We start from the raw sequence: 26,767 nt of genomic DNA, 5'->3' as shown, positions 1-26,767 counted from the left end.
ACGGCAGGCATTAGGTCTCTCAAAGCAAACCCTAGATATTTCCCCGACTCTCTCAGCCTATAAATAAGTCACGTAGCGCCTCTCAAACCCTGCCCTCTCTTTCTCACTGCCTCTGCCGCTCTGCTTGAACCTAGCGTTTGAGCTTCAGATCTGTGGTATTTTCCTCTTCATTCTCGTATTGCTCTCTTTACTTTGTAGATCTTAGATTTGTATTCGTTTTCATCTGTGCTCTTGATTTCATTTTCGTTCATCTGTGTTTTGTTCTCGGCTCGTTTTGATGCATGCTTTTCTAGTGTGTTCTTGATAATAATCCGAGAAACTTGATGGTCTTAACTTAGTTTGTTATATAATAGATCGATTTCTTAAAACAAATCTGAAGTGTTATAAGTTTTCACAGTGTAGTAGAGTCAATATTTTTACTGAACAAAAGGACTTGAATTTTGGATTACATTGTTATTGTCTTCGATTAAGTTATTCTGTTCATCGGATTAAATTATATGATGATTCTTGCTGAGAGGTTTTTTTCCAAGATTTTTAGGAATTATATGTTTGTTTAAAACAACGAATTTCAAATTTTCATGAACGAAATGTTCAGATTCTTTCTGAAAGAACAAATATACCATATAATTTAAAAGTTATTATAATATATATTTATATATATATTGTAGATTTTGAAATGTTTTGTTGTTATTTGTGATTTTATTTTCAATAGTTTCTTTGTTTTCTGAGATCTAATAGTTGATATTCGTTGTGTTTCACAGGTAAATTTTAATCACTGATAATGGGTAAAGAAAAGTTTCACATCAACATCGTGGTCATTGGCCATGTCGACTCTGGAAAATCGACCACAACTGGTCATCTTATCTACAAGCTTGGAGGTATTGACAAGCGTGTCATTGAGAGGTTCGAGAAGGAAGCTGCTGAGATGAACAAAAGGTCATTCAAGTACGCTTGGGTGCTTGACAAGCTTAAGGCTGAGCGTGAGCGTGGTATCACCATTGATATTGCCTTGTGGAAGTTTGAGACCACCAAGTACTACTGTACAGTCATTGATGCCCCAGGACATCGTGACTTTATCAAGAACATGATTACTGGAACCTCACAGGCTGACTGTGCTGTTCTCATCATCGATTCCACCACTGGTGGTTTTGAAGCTGGTATCTCCAAGGATGGCCAGACCCGTGAGCATGCTCTTCTTGCTTTCACCCTTGGTGTGAAGCAGATGATTTGCTGCTGTAACAAGGTATAAAAACCGCTAATGCTATATGATTTAATTCTCATATGTTATAACTGAGTTTTTGTCATCAGCTGGTTCTGTCTGATAAAGGGATACTCCTGTAGTTCAAATGCACTGTTGGTTGTTGGGATTTGCATTTGTGGACATCCACGGTGTCCAGAACTATGGGTAGTGTCCACTTTATTAGGAGATGTATATGTTTATGTATTGGAGGGATTGCCTGGTGGCATAGTTCTCTGCGAACTATTGAGGGTTCGATTCCCTCTCTCTTCTTTATGTGGGTTTGAGTCAGCGTCTATTAAGCAATTCACTGCAATGTGTTGATATGCACTCACAGTGCTGTTATGATTTTGTTAAGTTTTACAGAATAGCTAATGCTTTATTGTTTTGTGTCATATATTGTTAAATATCTAAATGCTTTTGCCTATTGCATATAGTTACAATTATACTTCCATTCTGGGTCTCTGGTATTATTATTTGATCACTGATAGTGGATGTATTCCTTTCTGTTTTTGTATTGTACATCCTGTGTTGTTGGTTGTGGTTTCTTATTGTACAAATTTCACTGGAATTTTGTTTTTTTTAACTTGTTTGTATTCTTTTACTATTGCTACTTGTAGATGGATGCCACTACTCCCAAGTACTCCAAGGCAAGGTATGATGAAATCGTGAAGGAAGTCTCATCCTATCTGAAGAAGGTTGGGTACAACCCGGACAAAATTGCCTTTGTTCCCATCTCTGGGTTCGAGGGTGACAACATGATTGAGAGGTCCACCAACCTTGACTGGTACAAGGGACCAACCCTTCTTGAGGCTCTTGACTTGATCAATGAGCCCAAGAGGCCCTCCGACAAGCCCCTCCGACTACCACTTCAGGATGTGTACAAGATTGGTGGTATTGGAACTGTGCCAGTGGGTCGTGTGGAGACCGGTGTTATCAAGCCTGGTATGGTTATCACTTTTGGACCAACTGGGCTCACCACTGAAGTTAAGTCTGTTGAGATGCATCATGAGGCCCTTCTGGAGGCACTGCCTGGTGACAATGTCGGATTCAATGTTAAGAATGTTGCTGTGAAGGATCTCAAGCGTGGTTTTGTTGCATCTAACTCCAAGGATGATCCCGCCAGGGAGGCTGCCAACTTCACATCCCAGGTCATCATCATGAACCACCCTGGTCAGATTGGTAACGGATATGCTCCAGTTCTTGATTGCCACACTTCTCACATTGCTGTGAAGTTCGGTGAGATCCTCACCAAGATTGACAGGAGGTCCGGTAAGGAGATTGAGAAGGAGCCCAAATTTTTGAAGAACGGAGATGCAGGTATGGTGAAGATGCTTCCCACCAAGCCAATGGTTGTGGAGACTTTCTCTGAGTACCCTCCATTGGGTCGTTTTGCTGTTCGTGACATGCGTCAGACCGTTGCTGTTGGTGTTATCAAGAGCGTGGAGAAGAAGGATCCCAGTGGTGCCAAGGTCACCAAGTCTGCTGCCAAGAAGAAGTGAAGAATAATGTCACAGTATCAAAATTTCAATGACGCATACTTATGCATCGCTTTTAAAGACTCATATTTAAGTTGTGTGTTTTTAAATTGTTTAGCCAGATTAGTCTGTAGTTCTTTTGCTTCTGCTAGTTCTCTATGCTCCATCTCCGGTGTATGCGCTCAGAATTGGGTGCTGGACAGGCGGTGGTGACATTGCTGGTTTATGTTTGAGTCAATTCCGCCGTTTTAAGGAGGATGTTGAGAGTTGAGACTATTTAATTTTCAAGTTTTGTTGCGTCTGTTGAATGGATAATTTTTTCAACCTTATATATTTGGCTTTGGAGTATTTTTAATTCTTGGTTTGATGGATCCAACTATTGACGAGTCATCTGAGTTTTGGTTATTTCTTGAGATAATATTGTATATATCCTTGAGTGGATAACTTGTGGCCTTTATTGAAGCTGGTTCATTATACTCTTGGTGGTATTTGAATTGGGATGCTCCAAATTGGAGCCTCCAATTGGTTTCTGGTTGGTTTGTCCTTATTATTATATCAGCTTTGCTTACCATTCCGTTCACAACTTTGAAACCCTAAACGGTGTATTAACAGTAGTCAGAATCAACTCTAACATAAGCCGGATCACTCTCTTTTATGAAAGTTATGATTTTCGAAACGATGGTTTTTTTCAATTGAGATTCTGAAAATGGGCTTTGTTTGAGATGAACAAAAGGTTATAGAAGTACACCATTGTATTGGAACAGTTAAAACAATGGTGCGAGTCTGTTTTGCTGTATATGGGATTCTGCTTATGGCTCTGGGCCAGCTTGGTAACACTTGGGTCATTTGTTGAGGTTCGTCATATATGTTTACCTCTTGTTCCCCATTGAAAGCTGTAGTGTGACCCGCAAGAATTCTATAGTTAGAGTCTTATATACAGTCCTTAGATGAGGTGATATCTCTTAGTCGTTGGATCAGGTTAATCAATTTGATCAAACGGTTAAGAAATAGGATTTCACATAAGGACCATATATAAGGCCCTCACTATACAATGACTCTTGTGACCCGTGTCTTTCGGGGCTTTTAGTGCCTTTAGTGGCTGTTGTAACCAGTTTTCGTGACAATTTTCATGAATGAAATATCTCCCCATCGTTTAATTGCTTGCAAAATATGATTTAACTCTTTTTTAAAACACCAAGCATTGTTTAAGAGATATAATGAGTTTTACCGGACAAAGTAAAAATAAGTGCTGAAGCATAATTTAAAGTTGTCCATGGTTTTTTTAAAAAAAAAAAAAAAAAAAAAACTCCCTCTTAAATTTATAAATGACAACTAGTTAGATGTAATTTAAAGTTGAAATCTATCACCTCTAAATTTTAAGTTTTTTTTCTTTTTCATATAGAATTTCTAAGTTTTTTTGTTTATAAATCAAAGATGGATATTGTTATATGTTAATTTATAAATTCTGACTTTTATTTTTCGAGTTTATTTTCTGCATTCAAACTCAGGAAAAGAAGAAAAAGAAGAGAATTGCTTTTTATAGGCTGTATCCTATGCAACCGGGTGCACTTTACTGCAGAGATCTGTTTGTTCTACTGAAATGACATTTATATCCTCGTCTGAATAACTTCCAGTCTTCCTTCCACTTGTCATTCTTTGCCTAACAAACCCTTCTTTCAAACTGGTCTTAGAATTGAAACAACTTTTCCCGAGAAAAAAAAAGAAACCAAAACATTTTCCCCAGAAAATGAGTTCTGTACCCTAGCGACTGTGAGACGATGATGTCGATCCCGGGGCCCCGTCTCAAATTCGAACCACAACAAAATTCTCTCTCCTTTTCTTAATGGAACGAGACCGAACCCTGTCCTCAGAGCCGAAGAAGAGCGATCCCGAAAATGTGAAGGTGATCGAATGGGAAGAATTCGAGCAAGAGCTTGTGAGGTTGTGGAGTCTTTCTTCTGCGCTCAGCGAAGCTCAGGAGAAGAAACAGAGTCTTCAGCGGAAGCTCAAATCTCTCATTGAGGTAGGGTTTTAGTGGATGCTTCGTGCTCTTGATATTGAGGTTAGTTGTATTATAGTCTTATGTTCTGGGGAAAAAAAAAGTGAGTGAATAGGGATATTTAATTTATTTTTTGTGCAGTTACAAATTGGAGTTTAAAAAGTTCTTCAGTTACTTATTTAGATGTAACTTGGTTAGTTAGTTACTAAAGTAGCAGATTTAGAGGGAAAAATTAGATTTTTTCAGGTGTTCGTAGGTAAAAGAAATTTCTTTTTTAGCTGGGCCACTGGTATGTGGATTTAATTTGGTTTCTGAGGGCATGGATATATAAATATTCTTTTTTAGATTAGTTTAATCTAGTTTCAGCTAAACGGGTGGTACGAGGCTCTGAAAATATGAATTGAGGACCTTGTAAGTTGAGTCATTTAGGCTATAAAACTTTCCTCTTTTTTTTGCTGAGTTGATGTAAGAAAAGAACATGCATTAAATTTACATTTACTCATAGTTTCAGAATTTTTATACTAGTTCCTTATTTGTTTGCGCAGTCTCATTTCTTGTTCGTCTATCAAATAAAGCATTGCAGCATAGTTTGTATACTTTAATCTTCAGAAATTAGTAAAGTGCCTTATTGTCTCTGGTTTCTGCTGGTTAGTATTTACAATATTAAAAATGTTGCTTAGTTGACCTAAATTTTAAGTCAAGGAAAAATAGAGTTATTGAGCTTGTTATAATGTAACTATATAAAGGAATGAAAAAAATGTAAAAGGTTCCTCATCCCCCTCCCTTGACTGTGCATTGGCTTTTGGTTACAGCATTTGAAGGAGTTGGGACTAATTGAAAGTGTATTCTGGTTGTGCACTAAGTTGTCATTGACATATTGTGTTGTTACTTGATTGATTGGGTCTTAATTGATTAGCCCGCGGGTTAGCGGGCGGCAATATTGTTGGCAGGTTGAAGCCGAGTCATTGAGTCGATCAAATGAGCTTGAGGAGATGCACCAGAAACTGGAGGCTAGAAAAATGGTGTTGGGAAACATGTCGAGGCATTCTATGCTTGCTGTGGAAGATACTAAAAAGAAAGAGGAGCAGCTTAGTATAGAGCTTAGGTCACTATTGGTTGCTGGGACGGCTCTATCTGTTGCTAGGAAGCGGTTGGAGGTAGAATTGATTATAACTATTATGTACCAAACAGTGGTTGGGTGAAAGAGAACTTATTAGCTTGTGAAATATAAACTCTAGTTTCTTTTGGATTAGCCGTCTTGAGAAGCGAAAATTTGTCGCATTGCAATTTTTTTTTCCAAAAATTCCGTTGCAGTTAATTTAAGTTATACCATTAATAAGGAATGTATATATGACTAGTGTAAATTACTTATATTGGGTCACTTTTGAATTGAAATGACTAGTGTAAATTACTTATATTGGGTCACTTTTGAATTGAAAGTTTTCTTTCATCATTGGTAAACTATTAGTTGTCGTGCATATGTACACATATGTTCTATTCTTTTGTTTCATTTCATCAATTCTTTTTTTGACTTTTATTTTCTATTGGCTTTGCTTTGATCCATTTCAAAATTCAAAACTCATCATGCTATACTTTTCTTAAAAACCTTTAATTTTTCTTGTCTATGTGCCTTTCCAAGGTTAATGGTTACTGTTAAACTTTAGCATTTGATATATGCTGGTAAAAATCTGATTGTACTTTCATTACAGGAATCAAATCGGCTACTATCCACAGAAAAGGGGTATGTTCGTCTTAAAAACTTGCAAAAGATGCTAAGAAGGAGACAACAACATATGATATCACAAGTTTCATTGCTCTATCCAGTAAAGTTCACTATGGGTCCTGCACAAGAACAGGAACTTGATTCATTTCCTAACACTAGTAGATCAGGTATATGCTAGCGAGTTATACCTTGTGATATTTATTTCATGTTGTACAAGACCTTGTTTAATTTGTGCAATCTGAAAAAAGAGTAACCGTAGTAGACTCAATAATTACCCATATGACTAATGGAAGGAAAAAAGGGGCTAATAGTTCAAGCAATTACTACAGCTCCTTCCTATTTATTTATCCACATTCATGAAATTTTGGATATCATGGCAATATTTTCTATCTCAACTATATGTATATATATTATATTTCCCAAGTGCTTAATTTGTATAAGTGCTCAGGAATTTATGGGGTTATGTACTGGTAATTTTTTTCCCCCCAGAATCTCAGTCCTTGTTTCCTTTATTAAAAGCTTGTTTCTTTGGAGTTCTCAAGATAGTCTAAATTACGTTCTTGACCTCGATCTCTATCTAAAATATGGGCAATTTCCTTATGATATTGCTGGTTGGGATTGCGGGATATTTCTTAAGTGAACGTAAGCATTCAAATGTCCTGTGGCATTTGATAGTTACGTTATTTTTGTTTTTGTTTTTTCTTTCCATCCAAGGCTTAGGATTTGGAGTTTGGGCTTAACCCCTAAACCTAACCTTAGAGCTAAATTTTAAACTGTAACCTCTAAACTCTATTAGGCTCTAAAGAATAAACTCTCTGTTGCAACTTGTAAATGAAAACTTTAAAGAAAAGGAAAAATATATCACTTTTCAAACAGCGGGGCTGTCCACATTGTGGATCTTCGCTCTTGAAGTTTTTCGCGTAGATCGTATTTGTATCTATGTATTTATTTATATATTCAAAATATGTATCATGATCTTATATTGTCTATATTGCTTTGTATATTTAATGATTTTCACTGTTATTATTTATTTTATTTGATATAATTATATATTCTTAAGGTTTTGTTGGCTTGACAGTTCCGCAATATCCATTTTCAGGTTTATTTTCTTGTGTAGAGTATTTATTGTGAAAGAATTAATATATTCGTGGTGTCAAGGCTAATAACCTCTTGTAATGTATTGTGCTGTGGCTCTGGTACTTGGATTATATTTTTCTTCTGTTTTTCTTCAATACAGGTAATTCTGCTCGATTTAAACCTGCAAATCAAGGAACGTTGACAATTTTAGGTCTCCATTTAACTATGCTGCCTTTTAAAATGATGAGTTTTTTCACCAACAAGAAGGAGGTTCAGAAGTCTGCAACTGCCCTGGGATATGTCGGTCATGTGCGTAGTACTTTTTCTTTGCTTGATATAAACTATAAAGTTATCAATTCATACATGATAAATTTAGATGATTCTACTTTAAAATGCTGTAATATTTTCCTGTGCCAGAAGAAATTTATATTCTTTCAGTAACAGTTTTTGTGATCATATTGAAGTACATTTCTTTGGGGGCAATTTGTTTTGTTTGTTTAGCCATAGTTGTTTCAAATAAAAATGCTCTATTATATTGATTTTGAATGCAGGCTGTCTTACTTATAGCTTCCTACTTAAAAGTTCCATTGCGTTATCCATTGCGCTTGGGTGGTTCACATTCCTATATTATTGATTATGGACCATCCGTAGAGGCTACTTCATCTGATTTGTCATCAAATACAGTGGTTTCCACGGATGTGAAGCATGTGGAGTTCCCTCTCTTTTTAGATGGTCAAGACACAACGAGAGCGGCATATGCTGTATTCTTACTAAACAAGGTGCAATTTTCTTCATATATTTTCATGGGCTCCATAACACCTATTGAGACTAGAATAGTTTCGTTAGTTTGCGTATAAGTTAGTTTGCGTATGGTTATAATATTTTCATTTGTTTGATCTCTGTGCATTTGTGTGTATTAAAGTTCTCCTTTTGAATCTGTTTTTTTGGCAATGGTAACCGTGGTAACTCAATAATTTAGAACGAGGTTTTCCCTGAAACCAAATTGATGTAGGAGTAGAGAGAGAAGGTAGAAGAGACAACAAAATCTTGCTGCTCCTTAACCCACTAAAATCTGGCATTGTACTTTCAGCATTTACATCTACATGTTGCCTTGAATAAGATACTTTTTTTGTTTTTAAAATTCCGCTTCTGTTAGTGAGTGAAGGGAATGTGTTTTTTGGGTTTTTTTTTTTTTTTGCTTTATTTAATTTCTCAACCATTAAATGTCACGGTTTTGTCGCATTTTATCTATACTTAGTTGACCTTAGCATTTTTTTTTTCTGGGTGTGGTGTAGGATTTAGAGCAGCTTTTGAATTACATTGGTGTTAAGAGCTTAGGACCACGCCATGTCCTGGCCAATTTGAAGGAGCTTGTAAGGACCATTCAATCTGTAGATTATATAGATACGTGATCTCTCAAGTACCAGTTTTGGCTGTAAGTTAATCTCTACTTTGTAAATGTACTATTTGTATTCTTACCTTGGTGCGAGTTTTTAGTGGAGCACCTTGCCTTTTATTTATACCAATCCAGAATTTTGAATATTTGATAGGAAATACGAATTTATTCCTAATTGGTGTTACCAATCCACACAAATGATAACACATGGTGACGAGTTTGTACGGTATTAATATTATGCTTAGCATATACTTGTGAAAACAAATATAAGGATTGGTGTTATTCATCGGAAATGACTCTCGTCCATTCCTTCCTAATTTATGAACCCTCAATTGGAAATCCCAACACTTTTAAAATGTGATAAATACAGATCTGCAAAGAGTGAGAAATATGTAACTGCAACTCTCCAGAGAAGGTTTCATTGTTTTCTTCGCGCGATGTTTGCATAAGTCATAACTATTCTTCCCAACAATGTTTTCAATCTTAGATTAACCAGTTTAATCGGACACAGTGGGAGGAATGGGAATCAAGTCATACTTGTAAGATTTGCAAATCTATCGATGTGGTCCCACAAGATTTCAAAAGTCATCATTTGGTCCTCCACAATTGCTTTGACAAGTGTCCCTCAAGATTTCAAAAGTCATCATTTGGTCCTCCACACATTGCTTTGACAAAGGTGCCCCTAAAGTTGTGGTCACGTGATGAAATTTAACGAAAAATTTGACGGATTGAACGGCAAAGACAACAGTGATGCCTGCCAGGAGCATGAGGTTGAGGACCGCATTATTTGATTTGCAATGTAGAAGACCAAAAATGATTGACTTGTGGTAGGTGAGGATATACAAACCCCTGGAAATAACAATTGCGCATCGAGTTCATAATAGGGAGCTCGCAAAGCTCAACATTTAACCTAGCCAGGGTCATATACAAAAATACAAAGACTGACGAAAAGCTTGGTTCAAAAAGTTACAGCAGAAAAGAGAAGTTGAACAAATTCACACCTTCAAAATCCACAAGTTCACAAAATGGTGAATGGAACTAACTACAACAAAACTTGTTAAGAGTCAACTTTCATTCCTAAGCGACCAATTCATCTGCTCCTTATCACAATGCTCCAAAAAAGCATCAATGTCGTTCATAAGATCTTGATCGTCTCGAACTGCATCGTCCACCAAGTTTAAAAACTCAGTCAAATCTATAATTCCATTGCTATACCTTTGCAGTTGCTTTAGGAATTCGACGAACTTGTCTTTACCAAGTTTCTCCCTTACTTTTTTGAAGAGAAGAAAGCCTCTATCATATATGCTCTTTTTTAACTTCTCTTGAGCATCCTTGAAATGTTTGACTCCTTGTACTTGATTCAGTACGTAGGCCAAGGCATTTTCTCTTGGATTCTCTTCCATCTTGATCTTCTTTCCGTTTCTCAGAAAATTTCCCGGAAAACGAATGCAGGAAATTTTCTTTTTCAGGACAGGATATCAAGGAGAGAAATTTAGTGCCCTGGTTCCTCACTAATGCCTTAGTTCATCAGATTGATGCAACCTGCCATATGAAGTTAGAATCACTTTTAGAGAATAGCAACCAATAACAAAAAAAATTTAAATTATTTTGTGTGTATTGTTGAAACGGGGATACAGCTCTCTCTCTAATCACATGATATTTCACATGATGAGAGATGGAGGGAGTGAGGGTATACACTCGGGATAGCTAAGTTTTTCCCCTTTAGGAGTGGGATTTGTTTTGCAAGAACAGACAGATTGCTCATGAAGCTCACTCTGCATGTAAGTCTTCATTCAAAGATCATCGTCATAATAAATTAACCACACTGAAAACCAGTGAGACATCTAATTGCGATTAAATAAACAAGCGAACACATTGTTTCTAGAAAACACTAAAATCTCATAACGAGAACTACAATGCATGTGTGCCCGACAAACCATCTCTATTTCTAGAGAACCAGATAAACAGAAATTCCTCTCTTGAAGAGTCCTAGGTGAAGCTTAAAAGTAAATAAACCTCCACTCCACCTCTCCAACCGATGAGGTTTTGAAATTTGAAGACGAACCCCATTGTGGTAATTGCACCACATGAGGGCCCCACTCATCCTTAGCCCTTTAAATTTAAAAGACCCGCATATCCCAGCGGCCCCCAGTCCCAATTTTTATATCGTAAATTTAGCAGCACTCAAACTTGATTATAAAAATTAACAATATTTATCAAATACCCTAGTAATAGGTATATACCCAGAAAATTAAAGACAAAAAGAAAAACCCTAATAGACAAAGTGCAAGCATTAGCGTGCTGCAAGTGTGTTAAAAATCAAATCTTGCATACAAAGAAATCAATTATATACCCTTCTCTTCTTGAAATTCGAGAGAGACAGGCAGAAGAGAGAGAGAAAGAAAGAGAGTGAGAGAGAGAGAGGGAGAGATCACCTGGTAAGAGAGTGGAGAGAGAGCACAAGAGACAGTTACAGTGGGGAGCCGAGAGAGAAGGGTTCTGTTCTGATCGTTTTAGACTTGAAAGAGGAGAAGAGAGGGAGAGGTGGGAAGTGGGTTTTTAGTTTTTTTATTTTTTGGTGTTTCTTTTGGGTAAGTGGGTATTTATGAGCGGCTTCCTTGTTTTCTTTGTTTCCCAATCTTGTTAGGAATTAGTAGCCGTTAACTTCTTCGTGGCCAGTTATGGGCTCCCCTTAGATTATTCACTTATTTGGGATCAGATTCTGGGCTCTGTAACTTTTGGTTTGGTTTCATTTTGATATTTGGTTTTGGGCTTGTAAAACTAGCATTGGCCCTACTTGTACAGGTGAGAAAGTCTTATTTTTCTTCACTTGTATGCAATGGCACCTCTTGAGGTTTTCCATGTATACATCGACACCCCTTTGAGGATGTGATTGGAGGAAGGTAATATTTTCTGGACGATGTGGACGTACCACCTCCTGGAGTGTATTGACCCTTGTAACTAGATTGTTAATACAATTTTCACTGGATAAAAAAGAACAAATCAAGCAACAGTAATTGATTAGAGAAAACAACAATCGACCTAAAAAAATTAGTAAACTTGTTTTTTGGACAAACCTAAACCGGATATGAGACAAATTTATTATTAGAAAAAATAAAGAGGTACACGTACTCAGATCGACATAAAAGAGCCAAGAGAGATAAAACAAAACAACACAAAACAAAACTCCAACCTGTGAATCCCATGATATACAACTGATCTTGATCACAGAGAGTCTAGCAACCATGATTATGGCGATGAAGGTGTTAGCTATGCTAGTGGTAATGATGGCTGTGATGCAGGACTCCTGTGCAGCTGTATACAAGAATGGAGAGCCTACTGGATGGACTACCATTGATAACATTGACTACCAAAAATGGCATGCCACTAGGACTTTCAATGGTGACATTATAAGTGAGTTTTTCTTTTTTCCATTTTCTTCTTCGATTTCCTCTTTAGCATGATTTTAGCTATAACCTTACTTGAATATGTCGTACAAGGTTTATATCTAGGATTAATTCTTTGTTGGCGTTTTGATGTGAAGCTGTGAATTTGGTCAAATTCAAGTAAGAATCACACATATAGAACAAATTCATAGTCTCTCAACATATAAGCATTCATTTTAACTGTATGAAGAATTTAAACCATGTGTGAAGAATAGTTGTAGTTCTTGAGGTTATATCATCATAATTACTCCTCTCCTGAAATATGCATTGTGGTGATGCAGTTGTTAAAAGAGGAATAAATAAGAAGGTTAAGAAAGAAGCTTGTTCCAAAAGCACTGCGATGCTCTACTTTCACAGTCCTTTCATTCCCAAAAGTTAAAACTTGATCTGGTTGTACGTTCATTATGCATACGCCTGCTCTTTTCAAGTTTCTTACATGTCTAGAGCTATTTATAACATTTTGGAATGACCACGGTGTAGTTTAAATCCATTAGTTTCTGAGAGAACATCCAAGAAATGACTTCACAATCTACTTTTTGTCTTATGAAAATTGTATCTTGAAAGTAGGGTTTTCTGTTGTTGTTTAAGTTAGTTCTTCTTTTTAGGGATTAATGGACTCTAGCTGCTTTCGTTTAATGCTGATGATTTTGCTTAGTTTCTTCTCAGTAAAGTAAACTAACATTTTCAATAAACAGAAAGCCTCAATCCTTTCATGATGGCTAAGTATCGATTTTCTAGAAGTAATGCAACCGATCCTAAAATTACTGAGCTTTTTGGTTTTATGACTAACTAAATCTCCTACCCTTACAAGAAGATTTCAAAATGAATATCGAAATAAAAGTAGTTATTCTGTCACCGGGTTTTATCATATAATTCTACTTTTCTCAAGCAGCCTGTTAATTCGTAAGTTTTCTTTTAAGGATCTTAATGTACATGTGTTTCGATAGATGTAGAGTCAGTTTCTTTGTCACCCTGAAATTAACTTTAGTTTTGTAACTTTGTTTGCTGGTGTCTTGGTTGCCTTTCACTGAAGAATTATTGTTTGAGCATTCAACAAATAATTTCAGAACTGATATGTATGTGGAGAAATTTTGGGAGGCAGCTATAGTTTTGGGAAGAAAAATCTTTAAGAGAAAGTCTTATTTCAAAGATGGTATTATTGGTTAAATGATATCGTTATGCAAATTTACAACTCAGAGTCACGAGTTTACACAAGAGATGCAACTACTTTCTTTCATTGATGCTTCTGACATCTGAGATGAAGTCAAAGTTGTATATTTTCTTTACGCAAATAGACCTGATGATCATGATCTAAATCAATAGTTTTTTTGGAAGTTTAATTACAATTTTCTTATGATATCGATGCAGCTCTTTCTTTGCTTCCGCAGATGGCCCTTGCTGTTGGGAACTTTCCACCTCTTCTCTATCTGTATTTGCTGGTGCCTGTATAACAACAGTTACCTTTTGTGATTCAGTATCACGGTTCACACTAGGGGGTTCAACTGGCACATCTTCAGACTTCATTTTGTTAGGCCCACATTTGAATTTCAATCTAGGAAGCTTTGTGCTCAGACCAAGGTTTTCAACCTGGGAAGCTTCAATCACCGAAATTTTAGTTGCAGAGCTTTTAGGTATCAGCTCCTTTGCCCTTGTTTCCGGCTGAGATTGACAAGATGGATTTAGAGTAGCTGATTTTTGAGAAGCTCTATGGATATCTTCTCCATGAATATACTTGGGGCAGTTCTTGTTTGTTCTCATGTGTCCAGGCTGATCACATGCTCCACAGTTGAAACTCTGTCTCGCTGACTTCTTCTCCTGAAACCCCTTATCTCCATTTATTGATATTATCAGTTTCTTATTCATCAGATCTGTATCTTCAGTAGTATCAATATTACTAATTCCTTTACATTTTCCGGTCTTGTTTCTTTTGGGAAGATTACCAGCAACTTTTGCATCTCCAACTGGATTCTCTTTTGAAGTATAGGATCCCTTAGCTTTGGCTGCACCAATGATTTGCTTCACTGGCCTCTCTGGATTTTCGATACCAAAACATGTTTGCGAGCCAGGAGCCAACCCTGCTTCCTCCTCCACAAATCTTACTTTCTTCTTCTTCCTCGCAGTCTTATCATCATCCATGAGCAGCCTGCTTTGTTCAGCTGCTTCATCTTCAATTTCCTCTTCTGTCTGAGGGATGGATGGCCGGCTCCTCTTTTTAAGCCCTTTGACACCATCCGGTTTATCATGCTTGGATTCTTGGTCACCTCCTAGGCCTAGACCTTCTTGATCACATTCTTCTGCATCAAGCAGATTTTCCAAATCGCCCGCAAAAGAATCTAGATCGCCATTATTTCCTTCACAGCCATTCTCATTTTCATCCCCACCTATGGCTGAAGAAAAACTCTGAACTTTGACCCCAGATGCAGCTTGCTCACTGGAAAGCTTGCTTATCATTGCAATCCGATGCCATCTAGTCTGCCTCGCAATCAGTTCATCAGAAACACCGAATCTAAGAAGAACCTCTCGTGCAGCCTCCATGCTTAGTCTGCGTGGATCAGTATGATCTGCTCCAGTAACAGTAGTGCGTCCTTGACAAGCAGCAGACTTTTTCTTCCCCAGTGCAGGTTGGGATTGATAAACCTTTATGCCTCTCGCTGTGTGTTTTTTAGAATTTGATTTCGGTTGATGAGCAGTTTTGCTCTTTGAATAATATCTATCACTTGCAACATCTTGCCAACCAAATTGACCTTCATTATCTATCAGCTCAAAAGAATCTCCATTGCTCGGGTTTAGAGGACGAGATACCATCATGGCCATTGAATGAAGCCTTAGATGTTCACTGTCCTTGTTATCCAAAACCTCAAAAAGCATTTGCTCATCTTGAAGATCAATGATAAGCTTTGGCTTCTCAGTAGGTGTATCACTATCAGGGTCCCATATTATTTGGTCTAACCAAGATCCTTCCAGCATGTCCCGGTTTTGTGAAGCAAGTTTGCGAATTAATTGCCTCACACCATTACTCTGTTGAAGCTTCTCACCAGCATTCTGCCTTGTACCGTCTGCACAGTCATCCGCGTCTAGGCACAAAATTTGGGGATGGCATCTGCTTGCTGAGAAAGTAAGTGATGAATTACTAGATGAGCTATTATGCAGCTTATTTTGTGGCCCATTATCAGGTTCTGTGTCATTTTTAACTGAGGCTTCATGATCAGGTCCTGATATTTCACAACTCTCAACGTCACTGTCACTTGCTATAGGAGAATTGCCCCAAACAATTCCATCTTCCCAGTCTTGTTGATCAAGAGGGAAAAATTTAGAAACCAAAGGTGATTGCCTTTCCCTTTCCTCAGAAACATGTACTGTTAGATCCTGTTTCATTGGTTCAGCAACGAAACACGAGTCCTTTAATTTTGTGAAGTTCGAATCATCAACCTTGAATGAGGACTCTGAGATGCCATGTTTCACTGTCAAAGACTGAAATCCTTGCAAGAATGCCTCTTCTTCGTCATCTTCGACAATATCATCAGAAACATCCATGGATTTCGTATGCCTATATTTAGGAACGGAGTAGCTAAGCCTATCATGATCTGCACCAAAGATTTCTGAAAATCGTAAGATGGCCAATCCATCTTCCATGCATAGAACTGGCAGTGGAGTGGGAGTTAAAGTGCAACTCTTATCTGAAAACACTCGACCCTCCTCAGCTGGTAAAGAAATAGTTCGAACATCAACATCAACTTTGTTTTCAGTTACAACCACATGATCATGTTCCACTTGCTCTTCAATTTCCTCCTCATCATAATTTTCATCAACAAACACAGAACCTGTGGTGGTAGTGAGCCCCAAAGAAGCCAATGAGACTTGATCAACATAAAGATCATATTCGTTTCTGGGCAACAAGGGGTCATGGTCCTCCTCCTTAAAATCCTCATCAAAATCAAAATAATCAACTGCATTGTCAGCCTTGTCACCATCATATTCTTGTTCAACAGCATCCGTATGATCTAGTTGTATCAAAGATGGGCCGAGCTTGTCAGAAAACGCAGCAAGATGTTCCTTTGCATCGTCGTCAAGATAATCGACGTCAAGATCACCAGATTCATTGACATTGCCAAACATGAACCCTAGAAATCGATTACCCCTACCAAACTCCTCGTAAACTTCCTCATCACACGAATCGTAACCCATGTTGTTCTTCCTCCCTCGCGCCCTCTGCTTTCTTCAGGCCTGTTAGGGATTGCTGATGGAGCCTTAAAGGTATCCTCTTTTTTGCCCCAATTTTTACTTTCAAAGGTGCTTGGCAAAAGGGTATATGTATATATACATCTATATATGTATCTGGTTCTTAAAGAATCGGTGGTCTTCTCACACAAATGTTAGGATTTAGCAAGTAGAAGCGTTCGTTGCTCTCCATTAGGGTTTTGAGTGAAGAGCGAGAGGAGGTCTCCGCCTCTGCTCTGAGCGTTGTGGAGAAAACTGGGAAATTAGAGGCCCAGAAATTTGGAAGCCTGCGAGGGCCCAATATAAGAAATTCTGATCTCTCACTCATGCGAGGGCCCAATTTTTGTTTGTTTGTTTGTTTCTTCAATAATTATTGGGGACCTCTTTCAAAATTTAGGTAAGTATCTGACAATGTTTCGTTGATGACAATGCGGGATAATCGGCACAAGTTCATAGAAGAAATATAATCCAGATTTCTCTATCCGTCTTTTATCATATCTAATGTTGTGTATAATATGTAGATGTGGTTTATGTCAATTGATCAATGAATTCGTTCTCTTGCAATCAAAGTATTGTGGGTAACAAAGTTATGAGATATCAAAGACTGAAAATAAGCTACATTCCACAAACTCCTTATTGTATTTAATTCATGCAGCAAGGCCAATTAGTTTTGATCCAAATATATTCATATTTTGAAATCAACTTAATAGAAAATAGATTTTCAATGAAGCATGAATTTTAACTCAAAATTACAATTAACCAATTTCATCAGCGATCATAGTTATGAACTTCATATGATTTGATAAATAAACCAGGATATAACAATTTACTACTAGACTTGCAATGGTGAGCTGACTGATAGAAGTTTGAGGGTGTGGCATGTTTAGGAGGTAAAGGAGAAAGAGCATTTTTGCTCACCATTTTAATCTAATGTGTACTCTGATCTCATCATTCTTTTCAACATTTGACACGTGTTTATAAGCATAACCATAGTTCCATAAATACAAAGTAAAAATTTTACTATGGTTAGGACCATGGATATGTGTTAAGAGTTGAGAAGGGTAGTGAAGGTACACATTGGGTTAAAGTGGTAAGCAAAAATATTTTCGAAAGGAGATGGGGAGAGAATTTTGATCCAATTTGGTAAATAAACAAATTGGATGAAGTTACCATTATACCCTTCATTTTGAAATCATTTATTAAAAGTAGTTTTGAAGTTAATTTACCAAAAGAGGGAAAGTCACGGGTCAGTCTCTGAAGTTGGTGCAGCACGTAACCTTCCCAAATCTATTACATTGATTGCACCTCACCTGCTCTTCTCTTCAAAGCTATGTACGTAGTACGTACGCATGAACTATTTCAGACAAAACTTAAATAAATAAAAACAGAAAAGAAAACACAAAGACACAAAGCTCCCAAGAACAGAACTTCTGACTCCAAAAAAAGCTCCCAAGAACACAACACAGTTACACAGAGAAAGGAAAAACCCTAGCTCTTAAGATGTCTAGAGGTCGATCTGATGAAGACACTGTGAAGCTTAAGGTTCGGTACAACGAGGTTTGATTCTCTCCCACTCTTTTCTCTTTTCTCTTTTCCTTGCATGTGTTGTTAATGAAAAATGTTAACCTTGTTTATTTTTCCTTTCTAATTTTCCTTTTCCTATAACGAAATGAAAGGAAGAAATTGGGTTTCCATTAGGGTTACTGGGAGACTTCGGAGGTTGATGGGTTTATGTAAGAACTAAGATGGATAAATTTTTTTCTCTCTCCAAGAAACATTTCAACATTAGCCAAAATTTGGATTTGAAATTGACTAAAACACCCTTCTAGTCTGTACTAGAAAGGAAACACCTTACTTGGAGGGGCACTCAGCTGGTGATTTGCAGCATGGTTCCTAGTTTACAAAAACTCAAAATTGTTTTATACTTTTTATTTTTATGTTTGGATGGCTAACTATTTCTTACAAAAACTCAAAATTACTGTACACTCTCATGATTTTTATATTAATTGCCCTCAATTAACTCAAGCACCAATCATTTTTTCCCCCTAAATTTCAATGTTTTGTTAGTTTACCAATCATCTTTCTTTCTTGTTTATTTATTTTGTTAATTAATTTCTTTGTTTTCTCTGTTGATTGTGTAAATTGACTTTTCTACTCGCCGTACCTTATTTAGTTTCATGTTTTCTCTGTTTAATATCACCAAATTATCACTGAATTATAATGCCATATATTAGAATAAATAGATCCAGTATAGTTTGATGGGATTCATTTGTTATATGATGAGATCCACGTGTAGGATGGAGTTCAAACTCTTTTCCGGGTTAAAAGAAACATCAAACTGCAAAAACTCATGGAAGCGTTCTGCAAAAAGCGTTCCCTTGACCCCAGATCAATGCAATTCACGTTTGATGGCGTCGGACTCAAGAAGAACAAAACTCCGGAGGAGGTAAAAGTTCATAAAAGTTACTTAGAATGTTAATCGTGAAAATAAATTTCATTGTTGCTAGAGTTGTGTCACGGGCCTTGTAGAAACGCACTACTAAGTCCACGCGTGAACTAAATATTATACTTAATCATCTTTTGGGTGGGAGAATGCTCAATGAACCCTCTACGTGTACGGTTTTCACTCGAAAGGGCTCGGTGCAATTAGTAGTGGGTTACATGTAATTGATAATGTAGATTATTGTTGTATTTCTCCAAAGTGGGGATTATATTATGCGTCATGACTTGTATATAGCTAAAAACTACCCTTTATAGCTTGTTGGCTTTGTGTTACATCCAACAGGGCTTAGGTTCGACTACCATCGAATTCGTGATAGGTCTTCATAAGCTGTAATTTAATTGTTGGTGAAATGATTGTTACTTTACTAGCTGATGCCCTTTGATGCATCAAAGCCAGTTTGAACAAAAGTTATGCTTCTTGTGGAATTTAAAGTCAAGCAATATATATTTCTGTTTTCAATCATGTGTCCATTGATTGATCTTATTTGCTACTTAACTTTGTGCAGCTTGGAATGGTAGATGGTGATGAGATCGATGCCCTTGTGCACGTTGGTGGAGCTTGAAAAGTTAAAGCCATCATGATATACATGCAGGAGGAAGGAGTTTGTGAAAATTTGGATATGAGCTAGATTGATAGATAGTAAAACTTTGAATTTTTTCTACTGTTGAACTTTATTTGATTGAATGTGGGCCGTTAGATATTTAGCTGGCTGTTAGTTATTTTGTAAAAAAAAAAAACAGTTTGAACGTGAACCATTGGATAACAGCAGTAAAAAAATATTGCCAGTCCAGCCCATTAGCCTTGGTGGCACTGGCCAGGTACTAATATGATGTTTGTTTCTTTGTTCTTGCTCTGCTAAAGCTTGCGCTAGCAAGTGTAGTTTCCTAATCAACATTGATCTCTCCTTATCTGATCCTTTATCTTATGCTGTGTTAAGTTAATTATAGTTTTTTTTAATTTAATAACGGAGACGGGAGATTCGATCTTGCTCCTCTTCCAACATTGTGAAAAGATGCAAGATTGTGTAAACAGTAGTTAAGATTGTGCTGTGTTCTCATGTCATCTTGTTGCCTCTTATAACGAAAGAGTCTTTAGCAAAGCCAACTAAAGTCCTCTAAACCAACTTTAGTTTAGGAGGGGAATAGAAAAACGAACTCATCTGTTAATTAAGTTTGTTAGGGGGAGAAATTAAAAGTTTCAACTTTTTTGTGAGAAGGTAAAAAATTAAAAACATCACATAACTTGTCCAAAAATAAAAGGTAAAAGGCCGCAAGCTTTCCACACCAAAAGCCAAAAAAGAAGAGAAAAGAAAACAAATCGTGTCATACTCATATACAGGGATGGACCTTTAGTTTGGCAAACCCGGGCTATAGCCCAAGCGGCTTCTTTTTTCCAGCCAAAAAAATAAAATCCTAGCTCACCCAATTTAAATAACCTAACCTCATCTAGTTCTCCTAGTCATTAAAAAGAAGAGGGCTCACCCAATTTAAATAACCTAACCTCATCTAGTTGGGGTGTGGGGGAACACACACAGCACAACAAAAGAAAAAAAAGAGAAAAAAATAAAATAACTCAGACACAGCACATAGAAAAAAAATAAATAAGAAGAAGCATCATACTACCCTTGCATGTAGAGAAAAAAAAAATTTGTCTAAGAATGTGGTTTAGGAAGCCCATTGTGGACGCTCTTATTACCCAACTTTAGCCCACCCTATTTTAAAATCCTAGGTCCGTCCCTGCTCATATACATGTACAAGTTGGACTCCATATGTGGATTTTGGCACTTGGTAATTAAAATTAAAGTTTATTTATTTTTTTAGCATTTTGAAGAAAATCAATCTTTCATTGACTGGTAATACTAATAGGTATTTAGACTAGCTTGCGTTTCTCTCATCTCTCTACAATGGAAAGCAAACTTTGGTTAGTTTTCCAATTATAAAATAAAATAAAATAAAAAATTATAAAGGGTCTTTGTTATTGGATAAAATTGTAGTTCTAAATTGTTAATGGGGACAAATTGGTCTTGAATGGTGTGTTAAATGATGATCTTAGTTTCCTATAGGAGGGAAACATGACCCTTCGTTTGGATGAAGAAATTGAAAATTACATAGAATTCTAAAATGACAAAATTTCGATTTCTATAATTTCAATTTCTGGCAATTAATTGAAGATTTCGATGTTTGGATTTATTTATGTCGAATTTTGTAAATGACAAAATTTTGTAAATGGTACTATGGAACTTGTGAAATGACGCTTATTTTGAGGGAAATTAAACTCGGGAATTTGATGCTCCAATTTCCACGATTTTTTCAACGCGTTATTTAATAAATTCCGGGCTTAACTTGCCAAACAAGGGAATTGTCAATTTCTCCTCTTAAATTCCTGACTTTTACCTTTGCTTAGATCTGCTTGACTTTTGTCTTCCGTACACCACCTCATTAAATATAATATAAGAGACTTTAAAAATTGACACATCATTCTTCAAGCAAAAACCCAATTTACTCTTAATTAAAAACTAGCCTCTCTGCATGCGCATCCGCGCTTGCGAGAGGCTTTTTAAAAGAAAAAATTAAATATATTTTAGAATTAAAAAAGATAATAGGTAGTTGCGTTCCATAAAAAGAGGATTCATTATTTGATTTTTCTTTTAATTTTAAATTTTTGTAATATGAAAAAGTGTAAATTTATCATATTATCCTCACTTAATTAATAATTTCAATTCTTAATGTTTGCATTAGCCAAGGGCATTTTCTGGTATTTTGAATGTTTCACCATTCTCTGCATTTTGCTTTATATATATAGATAATAATTACCCTAGCCCAACTAACGTCAAACTTAACGTCCTGACCCTTTTTTTTTTCTTTACCTTCCTTGTTTACTTTTGCACGTCTTTCTTCATGTCTATGCCCCCCAAAGTCTTATCTCTCACCAACACCAAGCTTTCCTTCTTACTTTCGCACGTCTTATTTCCCTGCGTTTCTATCCATCATATAAACTTTAAACATCATTATTGTTCTTTTGTTTTATCTGTATGTTTCTGAGAAAATGTTCGAATATTTTAAACATATAGCCGCTCGGCTATACTTTCTAAATACATTCGAATATTTTAAAGGTATAGCCGAACGGCTATACTCTTTAAATATATTCGAACAAACACGAAGCTTTCTCTCGAAGATGACGGAACTTGCACTCGCAGTCACTGCTTCGTCCTCCGGGTTCGGCACCGCCTAGCTTCTGCCGCCTAGCCGCCTAGCGACCGCCTAGTGACCGCCTAGCCGCCTAGCGCCCGCCTAGCAACCGCCTAGCCGCCTAGCGCCCGCCTAGCAACCGCCTAGCCGCCTAGCGCCCGCCTAGCCGCCTAGCCCCCGCCTAGCGACCGCCTTGCCGCCTAGCGCCCGCCGTAGCGACCGCCTAGCAGTGAAGCACAACATCTCACATGGCCCAAGTCAGGTCCATAGAAGAACAGATCATTCCTTGAGTTCCATACTTCTGTTAAACCCAGATTCATCATTTGCAGTCTGTTTTGTTCACTCTTAAGGTTTGTTTCCCGTTTCAGCTTCAAGTCTTCAGCTTTCAAGTATATGCTAAATTGAAAGCAAATATATAATATTTGGTTGCATTTGTATGTCACAGAGAGACTCATTGGCTACTGATGAGAGGCTTAATGCTCTAGAAGAAGGGGTTCATATCTTTTTCAATTTCTTTTTTGCAATTTTCAATTCAATGAAAAAGTAGCTGAAAGAGTTTGTTGGATTTGAGAAATAGGCTTTGCAATGCTTTTCAGGTACGGCTTCTGTGGGCTGCATCAAGAAAGTACAACTTTGATCTTCATGTTTTAGAGTCTAAAGCACAAGATGCTGAGGATAGACTCGAAACGGTTGCCTCTCAGGCTCAAAAGGTCATGCACTGATTTACTCAATCCATCTATGGTCTATGGCTATGAGTGTGCGGTGTTCATTTTGCCATTGGCTTCTTGCTCTTTGCTTTCAGATGGCTGACATTGTTACAGAACAATGGATTCAAATTCAGCAGCTTGAGCAGGCTCTTCATATTACACAAGTAAGTTTTTTCTGCTTGAAACGGGCTTCAGGTTCTTTATTTGCTAAATTCATAAGTTTTGCTGATTCACTAATATTTGCTAGTTTCTTTTTGAAAAAAATAAGTAAATAGATGAGGACTATAAGGGTTCAAAGACAATTAACAAGATGCACATTCTTGAAGGTAATATTGGATATCCCACACTCGTGGTAGTAGTTCATAACTTCAGATAGGTTGATATATAGTCAATATAATATTCTGACCATCTGTGAACTGTCACGGGAATTTAAATCCCGTCAGCACTGACAGCATCAAGTCTTTTCGACAATTGACCTATTTTCCTTTTTACAAAATATAGTCTCACATAAACTCAACAAATCTGATGTTTTGCAGTTCATAAACAACCATTCTGCTGACCCTCTGCTGAAGACGCTTGGGCCTAACTTCAGATCCTATATCTCTCTAGATTTTCATCAGTTCAAGAGAGTCTTTGCAGAATTTAAAAGGTCTCAGCATGAGGTATGTGTCAAAAGGCCTTTATTAATTGGTCTGTAACAGCTGTTGGAAAAGGAAAATATTTCTTCAATGTTCTTACAACACTGAGGCCACTCCTGTGATACATCCTTACAGTTTTCTGCCATTAAGTCTGCTGTTGTTTACTTTTTCGTATCTCTTTACTTTTATGGAACAGTTTCCAAATTTTGGTGGTTGGTTTTCTAATTTTCAAGAACTCTGAAGGCACGTGTAACTATATCACTTCAATCTTGAAGATGTTGAGCCACAAATCTTTGCAAAACTTAAGCATGTAATGGATTGTCTCTTCCTACCTCCAAAATTATTAGTTGTAAAACACTGAGAATTACATGACAGAAGCTTGTATTTTAAACGTATAGCCGCTCGGCTATACTTTCTAAATACATTCGAATATTTAGAAAGTATAGCCGAGCGGCGATACTCTTTAAATATATTCGAACGAACACGAAGCTTACACTCGCAGTGGCCGGAACTTGCACTCGCAGTCACTGCTCCGTCCATCGGGTTCGGCACCGAAAAAAGACCCAACCCGCCTAGGCGGCCGCCCAGCCGCCCAGCCGCCCAGCTCCTACCTAGCTACTGCCTAGCCGCCTAGCGACCGCCTAGCGACTGCCTAGCCGCCTAGCAGTGAAGCACAACATCTCACATGGCGCAAGTCAGGTCCATAGAAGAACAGATCATTCCTTGAGTTCCATACTCTGTTAAACCCAGATTCATCATTTGCAGAAGATCCATCATTAGCAGTCTGTTTTGTTCACTCTTAAGGTTTGTTTCCCGTTTCAGCTTCAAGTCTTCAGCTTTCAAGTATATGCTAAATTGAAAGCAAATATATAATATTTGGTTATGTATATTTGAATGTATGTTGAAATATATACTGATGATAGTGACAAGCTATGGGTATCAACGAGTTAGAGTGACGGATTTGTTTTTCAATTTACTTGGAAATAGTGACAGTTTTTAATTGATCGGTTTATCATGTCTGCTATTGTCCTTTGCTCCAAAGAAGCTGCAATTACATATTCTTAGTTCAATTGATTTGCCCAAGTAGTTCAACTTCATCAGAATTAGTTTGTTTGATTAACACGTTTCTTTTTTTCTTTTTTCCTGGGTACATGAAGCATATAATTTTCTATTGCGATGGTCGAAATGTGCCCAGAATACTTCTTAAAGATGTTTCCACTGCAATTCAGTTGGGTCTTTCTCACACAGCTATATGACCAATCCACCAAGTCCCAGTCTTGTTGAAACTTCGGTATAAATCCTTTCAAGCAGCTACATACTGGGGACTTGTCAATACTACATGCACCATTTGGACCACATATTCCATATTTGTCACAGATATCAGTCGGTGCTATTAGATAAACAACCCAACCTTGGTTTCCATCACTCCCGATGTAGCTCAGCCCAAATCCATCTTGAGTCAAAGCCAGCCTGAAAAGAGTTGAGCTGTTGAGAAGCTTATAACCATAATATACTTCATCATCATTATCCAACACAAAATCATATGTTGGATTTATATTATGCATCCCACTAAATTGGATTCCATTCTATGGTGCAGTCCGATATTTTATAACAGAACCCTCCCTCAGAATTAATTCATGGTATCCAAGTTGATGTGCATAATGTCCTTGAGAAGGATCCTGGGGGCTTTTCCAGGGTATAAGATGCCAATGAAAACCTGTGATTTTGTTCCCAACAAGCGTCATAGCTGGTATTAATGTATCACCTGGGTAATCAAAACTCTGCCATAAAATATTATCAGGGTCATTATGACCATTGCCATCTATCACAACAAGATTTCCGGAATCCAAAAGCTGTGCCACTGGATTCTGTGCAGAACTTGATGTGTTGGAAGACCAAACTGTAGTGTTCTTATGGTCGACAAGGACAAGAATTCCAGGGCTGCTCACCTTGAGTACACCTGATGAACCAGTGAGGGGTGTGTTTCTTTTAATCTGCACTATATATGGAGAGTCTGACTCTAATTAGAAGATAATTGTATTAATTTGATAAAGCTTTGTCCGTAACGGTCTCTTACTTTAAAAAATCTCACAATTAGCAGCATTGGCAATACTTGATTAGAAAGTAGAAACACCCTACAGTATATAGTTAAGTTGAGTAGCTGGGAAGACAATTTAGTAAGCTTTCAATACTAAAGTTGAATAGTGGGGAGACAAATTACTAAAGTTTCAAGGACAGATAAATAGGATGAATTTCTCATAAGGGATCCCCTTTCACTATAGCTTGGAGTAGAATTCGTATTGACACAATATCAATTATCGATGTAAACACATTACTTATGCATTATCGACAATATCGATGCACGTCATACCAATTTTAGATGCGTAATTGAATGCAAATAAACATCACTCTTTCCAGTGTGAAATGGAGAAAATTCTCTTCAATCAAAAGTGGGCTTACTCCAAATTGAGTTCAAGAATGATGGTGTCTCGCCTGACAATTGACAATTAGGAGCGTTCCTCTAGTAGAAAAATCTAAATCATTTACTCACTTGGTCAGTCTTCCAGAATCAAATACCAAATCAACTCAAAGGAAGCTGCAATTTTCTGAATTGTATACTTGTTTTAATTCTTCCTAATTTTTTTTCTCGCTTTCAGTTTTTTTTCTCCCTCAAGTTAATACTTAAGTGAGTTGACAAATGGGGAAAAAAAAGAGAGTAGAAGTGATGAACCCCACATTTGACTTTAATAGACAAATGCCCAAGAGAAGTACCAATAAGAGCGTCTCCAATTGGGAGATGCTATCCTATAATTTGACACAGATTTCATTTTTTTCAATTCTAACATCATGTCATCTATATAGCAATAGGCCATTGTAGTTAAATTTTCAAATAACCAAGTTTCTCTCTATATCCTATTGGAAACTGAAGGGGTAGATGACTAGAAAACAACTTACCATCTATTTGGTGCTGCTTCTTCCAAACATTAGAAAAACAGAGCTACACCCAGGAGGAGCCCAGGAGATGACACAATACTGCCTACTATGATTCTTACTTTCTTCACATTCATTGAGACTATAAAATATAACCCAAGTGGCCTAACCCCCAGGGGCGGAAATTGGGTTTTAGCAGGTTTAGCACTGAATGTTGTATAGTCTT

The 26,767-nt window shown here is 37.1% G+C and overlaps 5 protein-coding genes across 6 annotated transcripts; 4 read left to right on the top strand and 1 right to left on the bottom strand.

Annotated features, from left to right (window-relative positions):
• LOC110754027 (elongation factor 1-alpha-like) lies at positions 1–3,070 on the top strand. Its single transcript, XM_021955016.2, has 3 exons — positions 1–155; positions 762–1,243; positions 1,858–3,070. The coding sequence occupies exons 2-3, from the start codon at positions 782–784 to the stop codon at positions 2,737–2,739; spliced, it is 1,344 nt and encodes a 447-aa protein (XP_021810708.1). The 5' UTR covers positions 1–155; positions 762–781; the 3' UTR covers positions 2,740–3,070.
• A 1,291-nt stretch (positions 3,071–4,361) lies between these two features.
• LOC110754039 (UV radiation resistance-associated protein) lies at positions 4,362–9,054 on the top strand. 2 transcript variants are annotated; one of them, XM_021955026.2, is made up of 6 exons: positions 4,362–4,738; positions 5,665–5,871; positions 6,424–6,604; positions 7,675–7,823; positions 8,066–8,293; positions 8,810–9,054. In XM_021955026.2, exons 1-6 carry the CDS (start codon positions 4,559–4,561, stop codon positions 8,924–8,926), a joined length of 1,062 nt encoding a protein of 353 aa, XP_021810718.1. In that variant the 5' UTR covers positions 4,362–4,558; the 3' UTR covers positions 8,927–9,054. The 2 variants fall into 2 exon arrangements, with proteins under 2 accessions (XP_021810718.1, XP_021810719.1); XM_021955027.2 differs by having other exon boundaries at positions 4,640–4,777.
• A 4,430-nt stretch (positions 9,055–13,484) lies between these two features.
• On the bottom strand, positions 13,485–16,817 carry LOC110754021 (transcription initiation factor TFIID subunit 1-like). The gene has a single exon (XM_021955009.2). The coding sequence runs from the start codon at positions 16,539–16,541 to the stop codon at positions 13,668–13,670; it is 2,874 nt and encodes a 957-aa protein (XP_021810701.2). The 5' UTR covers positions 16,542–16,817; the 3' UTR covers positions 13,485–13,667.
• Positions 16,818–17,952: 1,135 nt separating this feature from the next.
• Positions 17,953–19,920, top strand: LOC110754032 (small ubiquitin-related modifier 1). Its single transcript, XM_021955022.2, has 3 exons — positions 17,953–18,131; positions 18,871–19,020; positions 19,583–19,920. The coding sequence occupies exons 1-3, from the start codon at positions 18,075–18,077 to the stop codon at positions 19,637–19,639; spliced, it is 264 nt and encodes an 87-aa protein (XP_021810714.1). The 5' UTR covers positions 17,953–18,074; the 3' UTR covers positions 19,640–19,920.
• Positions 19,921–22,251: 2,331 nt separating this feature from the next.
• On the top strand, positions 22,252–24,649 carry LOC110754022 (uncharacterized). The gene is made up of 6 exons (XM_088246895.1): positions 22,252–22,272; positions 22,580–22,615; positions 22,711–22,758; positions 22,862–22,975; positions 23,068–23,298; positions 23,509–24,649. Exons 1-5 carry the CDS (start codon positions 22,252–22,254, stop codon positions 23,245–23,247), a joined length of 399 nt encoding a protein of 132 aa, XP_088103021.1. The 3' UTR covers positions 23,248–23,298; positions 23,509–24,649.
• The last annotated feature ends 2,118 nt before the right edge of the window (positions 24,650–26,767 follow it).

Source organism: Prunus avium, chromosome 1 (genome assembly GCF_965620075.1).
Source record: "Prunus avium chromosome 1, drPruAviu1.hap1.1, whole genome shotgun sequence".
Classification (NCBI taxonomy): Eukaryota; Viridiplantae; Streptophyta; class Magnoliopsida; order Rosales; family Rosaceae; genus Prunus; species Prunus avium.
Note: the sequence above shows the minus strand (reverse complement) of the source record. Positions and strands in the feature narration are given on the sequence as shown.

What these genes read in the sequence shown, in the direction of transcription:
- LOC110754032 (XM_021955022.2), top strand. Translation starts at nt 18,075, where the DNA reads ATGTCTAGAGGTCGATCTGATGAAGACACTGTGAAGCTTAAGGTTCGG. An exon ending in TTAAGGTTCGGTACAACGAG is followed by an intron (nt 18,132 to 18,870) that starts GTTTGATTCTCT and finishes ATCCACGTGTAG; the next exon opens with GATGGAGTTCAAACTCTTTT. An exon ending in AGAACAAAACTCCGGAGGAG is followed by an intron (nt 19,021 to 19,582) that starts GTAAAAGTTCAT and finishes AACTTTGTGCAG; the next exon opens with CTTGGAATGGTAGATGGTGA.
- LOC110754027 (XM_021955016.2), top strand. Translation starts at nt 782, where the DNA reads ATGGGTAAAGAAAAGTTTCACATCAACATCGTGGTCATTGGCCATGTC. An exon ending in TGATTTGCTGCTGTAACAAG is followed by an intron (nt 1,244 to 1,857) that starts GTATAAAAACCG and finishes TGCTACTTGTAG; the next exon opens with ATGGATGCCACTACTCCCAA.
- LOC110754039 (XM_021955026.2), top strand. Translation starts at nt 4,559, where the DNA reads ATGGAACGAGACCGAACCCTGTCCTCAGAGCCGAAGAAGAGCGATCCC. An exon ending in TCCTAACACTAGTAGATCAG is followed by an intron (nt 6,605 to 7,674) that starts GTATATGCTAGC and finishes TCTTCAATACAG; the next exon opens with GTAATTCTGCTCGATTTAAA. An exon ending in CTGTATTCTTACTAAACAAG is followed by an intron (nt 8,294 to 8,809) that starts GTGCAATTTTCT and finishes GGTGTGGTGTAG; the next exon opens with GATTTAGAGCAGCTTTTGAA.
- LOC110754021 (XM_021955009.2), bottom strand. Translation starts at nt 16,541, where the DNA reads ATGGGTTACGATTCGTGTGATGAGGAAGTTTACGAGGAGTTTGGTAGG.
- LOC110754022 (XM_088246895.1), top strand. Translation starts at nt 22,252, where the DNA reads ATGACGGAACTTGCACTCGCA. An exon ending in TGACGGAACTTGCACTCGCA is followed by an intron (nt 22,273 to 22,579) that starts GTCACTGCTTCG and finishes TGTTAAACCCAG; the next exon opens with ATTCATCATTTGCAGTCTGT. An exon ending in CTGTTTTGTTCACTCTTAAG is followed by an intron (nt 22,616 to 22,710) that starts GTTTGTTTCCCG and finishes TGTATGTCACAG; the next exon opens with AGAGACTCATTGGCTACTGA.